Below are 6714 nucleotides of genomic sequence, written 5' to 3' on the forward strand. Positions count from 1 at the left end.
ACAAGGGCATGTAGTGATAGAACAAGGGGTAGTGGCTTTAAACTGAAAGAGGGTAGATTTAGATTAGATATCAGGAAGAAATTGTTCACTAGGAGGGTGGTGAGGCACTGGAACAGGTTGCCCAGAGAAGTTGTGGATGCCCCATTCCTGGAAGTGTTCAAGGCCAGGTTGGATGGGGCTTTGAGCAACCTGGTCTAGTGGAAGGTGTCCCTGCCCATGGCAGGGGGGTTGGAACTAGATGATCTTTAAGGTCCCTTCTAACCCAAACCATTCTGTGATTCTGTGATTCTGTGATACGTGATGCTAACTTACGCATTTTTTCTTCAGGTAACATTTGATGTGGCTTGGTCTCCAGCATGCATAGACAAAAGATGCTACAACTACACTGGGATTGCAGATGCCTGTGACTTCTTATTTGTGATGTCATATGATGAACAGAGCCAGATCTGGACAGACTGTATTGCAAAAGCCAATGCTCCTTACCTGCAGACTTTAGTTGGTGAGGACAAAACGCCTCTCCAGGAGTCAGAACATTTCCATTTGTTCACATGAATAGATAGAAAAGATTGCCTTTTCTTAGACAAGTTTTTTGGTTATATTAAGGCTTTTGAGTGTTCTCAAATATGTGTTGTCCTAATGTGAAAATAGTATCTCAGATCCTTATGACACTATGGATAGACCTTAGCAGTTGTGTGTTGTTACTTGTAAAGTAACTGTCTAGCCCTCACGATTGTGAAGAACACTCTTAGAATGACAAATGGCAGCCAAAGCAATGGTGTCTGCCTGGGCTTTTCTCAGAGAAACCTGAAACATTTCTCTCATCCTTGTGAACTGCTGCTATGGGAGGCTGGTTTTAAGTGTGAGCAGCTGGAGCAGTTACTAGAATCTGAATAGAGCAAGTCTAGGAGTATGCGGGTGGGAGGTAAAGAAGAGTTTGCACCTTAGCCTCTGTCCGGGGATCATGCAAGTCCTATATATAAGTAGAATAAAAAGCATGGAAAAATGCAATAATGCATCTTAATTTTTATTTCCTTCAAAACTAGGATATGAAGAGTACATTACTATGGGCATTGATCCTAAGAAGCTTGTGATGGGTGTCCCGTGGTATGGCTATGACTATGTCTGCCAAAACCTATCTAAGGTAAGATGAAGATTATTCATTTGCATTTGTACTGTTAATTTTTTCCTTGGAAAGAGACAGCTAGATTTTGGTGATCCTGGTTTTAGATTAGGAAATACTGTGGTCTGATGGATAAGAGCATAAAGCTGGGACTCAAGACAGAGACTTTTGCTTAGCTGATAACTGATGAGCAGTGTGTTACCAAACAAGGCATTTTATTTCTCCCTAGGCAACCTGAACCCCATGATACCCGAGTGCCATGTTTGACTCCCAAGTGCCTAACTTTGGGTTTGACTAAGGAGCTATAGATGTTCTCTGTACGAGAACAGATGATGTCCAAAGGCACTACAATGCTTCTATCTGCCTTCTCAACACAGTCACTAAGCTCGCTGCTTAAAGACTAGGTGCAACAAACCACAGCAAACCTATGACTGTTAAAGGGTAGCAGTTTATGGATAAGTCATGGAGTCTCAAACAACATTATACTTATGAAAAATGTAAGAGTGAATTAAAAGTGGAAAAGATAAGACAACTGTGTAAGTTGAATGATGTCCATCCAATCCTGTACTACTACAGAGTAAACAAAATTTAACTGTTTTAATTTACTTCTGTCTACAAATAGTATGTCTGGCACAGATACTTGAAGATTTGGGATTTTTGAGACCGCAGTGCCTTTTGTGTCTTTGTTCTTGGCTGTACTGCTATTCTGGAGTTCAATAAATCTATGTAACGTGAAACTCATGCCGTCCGCTTTTTTTTCAGGATCATGTTTGTTCCCTTTCCAAAGTGCCTTTCCGTGGGGCTCCTTGCAGTGATGCTGCAGGGCGTCAGGTCCCCTACGGAGCAATAATGAAGCAGGTGAACAGTTCTCTTTCAGGGGTGCTGTGGGATGAGGTACAGAAGTCTCCATTTTATGAATACAAGGTAAGTGTCTCTGTAAGACACCATGTTGTGGAGTAAACGTTCATAAACTATAGTTCTTTGATTGTAAAGTTTTCAGGGTTAGATTCTTCCATTTGTGTTTTCTACTTCTTTTGTTCGTGTGGTAAAGGATGGCTGGATTTCCGTATCTTGAATTTCTAGTCTGAAAGAGATGCAGTGATTGAAGACTACAGGAGTAATACAGATCTTTATTACTTTGCAGTTTTCTCAAGAAATTGTATCATGTCAAAAAGGACGTTTTGGCACAAAGAAATTCTATAGCTCCATCCTTCACTGTTACAGTTACTTTTATGAGTTGATGACTGATTTAAACTAAAACAGATTCTGAGATGCTTTTAAGTTTTTCTAACCCAGTGGCTTGCATGCATGTTCTCTTCCGCATTTGGTTTCTACATAGACATAGTGAAAAAGTCCATGAATGATTGTGCTTACATGAACAACACAGTGTACGCATTTCATCTTGTTTCTTTAGACATAATTTTAAGTTTCACATGTAGATGATTAAAAGGTGTTACAAGCAGTGACCAGGTCAAAGCACCATAACTTTGACAAAATTTTATAACATCCTCTAAAACTGTTTATTGCTGAAAAAAGCACTTAATCTCTAACTAAATTCACCTCTTAGGTTAGATAGTATATCTGAGATTTTGGCTGTATTTTAAAAAATTATTAAAATACAAATTAGCTAAGTCTTTTCATCTAACTTCAGTTAAAATGTATCACTGTTTTATAACTGAGATTCTACTAGTAAAAAAATAGCCAAGTGTTTCACTTAAAATGTTTAATTGTCCTGTGTGAAAAATAATTTGTAAATCAGGAAAGTATCATTATGTAAATCTACATAGCTTGTATATCTGAGTTTTTAATTGTACTTTTCACTGCATTCAACAGAAAATGTAATCGAAACTCAATGAACTTGAATGTATCATGGTTATATCGATAGGTTGATACTGACGCTAGTGTTTAAATGTTTTTCTAGGATTCTTTTGGTCACTTCCACCAAGTATGGTATGATGACCCTCGCAGCATCTCTCTAAAAGCAGCATATGTGAAGAATCGAGGTTTAAGGGGCATTGGCATGTGGAATGGAAATAGTCTTGACTATGCCAGGGAAGCTGTAGCAGAACAACAAACTGAAGCAATGTGGCAAGCCCTGACACCGTAAGAACTATGTGCAGCCTTGATTTAGAATGATGAACATTGGTAATTTTTTATTATGGCTTATACTATCCTAGATTTTGAGTTTATATAAATATACCATGATTACAAAAACCTTGAGAACTCGCCAAATTCATCTTGTTATTTTGTATGCGAAGCCATATTTTCATTCTTCAAAAAGTTCCAATGTTCCTTTAGCAGCGGGTTTTTTTTAAAGACTGCTCATATTTTTCATTTTTCACAACTACCATAAATTGGGTAAAGCTTGAACCCAGTGTGTATCTGGTAACAAGTAAGACCAAGTGGTGGATTTACAGGGGCAATCTCATAATGATCCTTTGCTAAAGCTGCCTGGTGCAGCAAGTATTCATTCTGAGGTCACATGGTGCAGTCTCAGCTTTCTGACTTTCCACCCCAACTTATATTTTAGCTTAGTCACTCTTCAGTCAGATTAAACACAGAATACTGGAGAGACAGATTGTTGCTTACATGGAACTTGGTGAAACTTGTGCTTGGTTACTTTTCAGGAGATTAAAATATTTTACAGACTGAAGAAATTACGTAACATGAAGTAGTTGCCATTAAGATTTTTATCAGACTTGTAGTTAGAAAGGAATATTCGATAAACTCCAGTTTCACTGTGTTTATGTATCACGTAAATTCCTTACTTTCAAAAGCCAAAAATCTTGGACCTTATCTTGAAGGGGGAACATTAATATGGAGAGAACTTGGATGATATTTTCTTCCATTTCAAACTTCTTTACTTCCTGAAAACTAGAACTCAGAAGCTTATTTAATGAACTGCATATGTATTTTTCCACACACTTTAAGATTCATTCAGTAGCCTGTTGTTTGTTTTTACGTGGTGTTGCCTCTGAAATAATATGAGGTTATATTTTCTTTCTAGTTACATTTTTCATAAAATAATTTGCTTAGAGAAATTGTGTAACTTTTAAAAATATCTGTAGTAATGGAAAGATTGACTGGTCTTTACGGGATTTTTTTTTTGTTAAATAAAATGCTGCCTTCACTAAGGTTGGTAAACAGTGTTGCTGGTTTATGCTTTACTTGTTCCACAGCTTACAGCCCACACTGCTTCTCTGCTTCTCGGAACTGTTTCACAACAGATTGAAGTGCAACTGTGCCCTGCTTAATTGACTCCGTTAATGAAACAATTTATTTAATTAGATATATGTAGTCAGTTGTGGGGTGGGTTTTTTTTTTTTGGTTGGTTGGTTTTTTTCCTTTGCTAAATAGTTACTGGGAAAACACCATAGAATAGCAGCACTACCGTAATGGCTACTGAGAAGACCAGAAGACCTCGTATACGTGTCTGACTGCTTGATACTGCAGGTGATGGAAAGCAGAAGGTGAAGCCTACTGCTCTCACATAAAGAAAAAAATTCCCTTGGAAAATCAGAGGGCTCTTCACTAGAACGCTGGTCTGTATGTTTTAGGAGAAACCGCTACATGTATTTGACATATAGATAATTCAGAATTTGTATTACTATTTATATGCTAAAATACTGTGAGATAGATATTTATGAAATGGAGAGGTCTTCTGGAGCAGATGATCTAACCTACAAAATCCGAACTGAAGGCCAGATGACTTTATTATAAAACTTTTTCCTGTAGCAGTCAAGAATCATGAGTTGGTTTTGCTTTTTTAATTTAGGTTCAGGGTTTTCCAGTAGCTAGTTGCCTGCTCTTGTGTCTTAAATAAGACACAATTCTGAAATACAGGATGTAGGATTCAATCCTGATTTGAGCAAAAGTGGTTGTAGTTTTAATAATTAATTTAATACTTTAGCGCTAAAATCTTTGTTAAATCTTATCTTCAAGAAAACAAATTGGATAGCGGGTGGTTTGACTCAAGGCATTTGGAAGTTAGTCCTTTTAAGAGTTGCATAATTTTCTTATTGTATTACTGATTTCCCATGAGTGTTTCACTTCCAATAATAAATACAGCCTTGTCAGCTTTTTAGCTGACACTAATTTCTAGCGTGTTATTGTTCTGCTTAATGTAATAACATCTGGTACTGCGAAGAGGCAAACAGGAGAGCTAGAAAAAATTACTATCAAGAAGAGGTTTCTGATTACTCTTTCAGAGAATTGTTATCTAAGCACATGCATGAGCTTAAACTTAAAGAAAAACAGAGTATGCAATACTGTAAGTTGGACCAGGGTCATCATTACAGCTTGTCCAAGACAAAGCTTGCCTCTTCCACTAACTACAGAAGAAGGTTAATATCCATGTGGCTTTCCAAATGAGAGGGAACAAAAACGGCTATGTATGAAATAAGGTGAGATTATCTGAGATTTTGTTCATAATAAAATGGTAATAATACACTGGGAATTTACAGATAGGCACACTTACAGTGACAAAAATATACTTCAGTAAATAGCTAAATAAAAGATTACTGTTGCTGTAGTTCTACAGAAGATGTATTTTAATCATTTTCCAAAAATTTAATGTGTGTGCTTGAAAATAAGAATAGGAGGTTATAGATTATAGGTTTATTTGCTTAGTAGGTATTTTGTTAATGAAAGAACATCAGCATACCGTGTTGTTACCTAATTCACTAATTTGCACTTTTAAAATAACTTAGCTTTGTTTTAGACACATTACTAGATTAAACTGTATGTTTAAGTAGCTGACTAATCTTACAGTAAGAGTGAGATTTAAACAGAAGTGAGCTGCAGTACCTCAGTAGCCCAGTATACAAATTCCACAACATTTACATAGTTGATGTCTTTCTACAAGGTAACTTCAAGAACATACAAACAAATGCTCTGAAATTCTGGACTTCTATATACATTACAGAGCTTCTGTAGACTTTACGGATGTTGAAGGTGTGTCATCCTCTTAGATCCCTGATTTTCTGGACTGGAGAATTAAAGCTGAATGAATCTTCTTATGTGTCAGTTCCGCTCTCAGTGCTCGTAAATCAGATGCTGCCTGCTTTCTCAGCTGCAGAAGAAACAGTAATTTAAGGAATTGCAATTTAAGGAAGTTTTTGGAGTTGACATGCACATGGGGTTATATAACTAAGATTGAATTTTATACAGGATGGCTGAACACAGTATATATCTTTCATGTTTAAAATTTTACGCGTCTAATTAGATAGCCTAGTTCTAGCACTGCTTTCTTCTGTACTTTGCCTGGGTGTTTTTAAGAGACAACTGTGACATTCATTGTTCTTTCCAGTCCTTGTTATACAGTGGAGGAGGCATAACGAGTACATCCACCCTAGATTACTCAGTAAACAGGGGCATGGGCAATCTCTGTGAGGTAGAGGACTCCTAGGAAAAGGACCTGGGGGTGCTGGTCTTGGACTCAGGAAAAAAAGGAGAGTTTACTGCTTGTGGAAGGAGGGGCAGGCAACTCAAGAAGAGTACAGGGATCTCGTTAGGTCATGCAGAGAAGAAATGAGAAAGGCAAAAGCCCAGCTAGAACGCAATCTGGCCGCTGTCGTTAAAGACAACAAAAAAAG

General features: G+C 37.2%; 2 protein-coding genes across 2 annotated transcripts in view; one reads left to right on the forward strand and one right to left on the reverse strand.

The window, feature by feature from the left end:
* CTBS (chitobiase) overlaps nucleotides 1-4455 on the forward strand; it is a 9261-nt gene extending 4806 nt beyond the window's left edge. The window contains exons 4-7 of the mRNA XM_009274321.2: nucleotides 328-499; nucleotides 1044-1141; nucleotides 1883-2044; nucleotides 3042-4455. Coding sequence (XP_009272596.1) covers nucleotides 328-499; nucleotides 1044-1141; nucleotides 1883-2044; nucleotides 3042-3227 — 618 coding nt within the window. The 3' untranslated portion in view covers nucleotides 3228-4455. The remainder of the gene's footprint in view (nucleotides 1-327; nucleotides 500-1043; nucleotides 1142-1882; nucleotides 2045-3041) is intronic.
* A 1631-nt stretch (nucleotides 4456-6086) lies between these two features.
* Nucleotides 6087-6714, reverse strand: part of SPATA1 (spermatogenesis associated 1) — a 17264-nt gene continuing 16636 nt past the window's right edge. The window contains exon 13 of the mRNA XM_019470688.1: nucleotides 6087-6191. Coding sequence (XP_019326233.1) covers nucleotides 6087-6191 — 105 coding nt within the window. The remainder of the gene's footprint in view (nucleotides 6192-6714) is intronic.

This window comes from Aptenodytes forsteri, unplaced genomic scaffold (assembly GCF_000699145.1).
Source record: "Aptenodytes forsteri isolate BGI_AS27 unplaced genomic scaffold, ASM69914v1 Scaffold59, whole genome shotgun sequence".
NCBI classification, from domain to species: Eukaryota; Metazoa; Chordata; class Aves; order Sphenisciformes; family Spheniscidae; genus Aptenodytes; species Aptenodytes forsteri.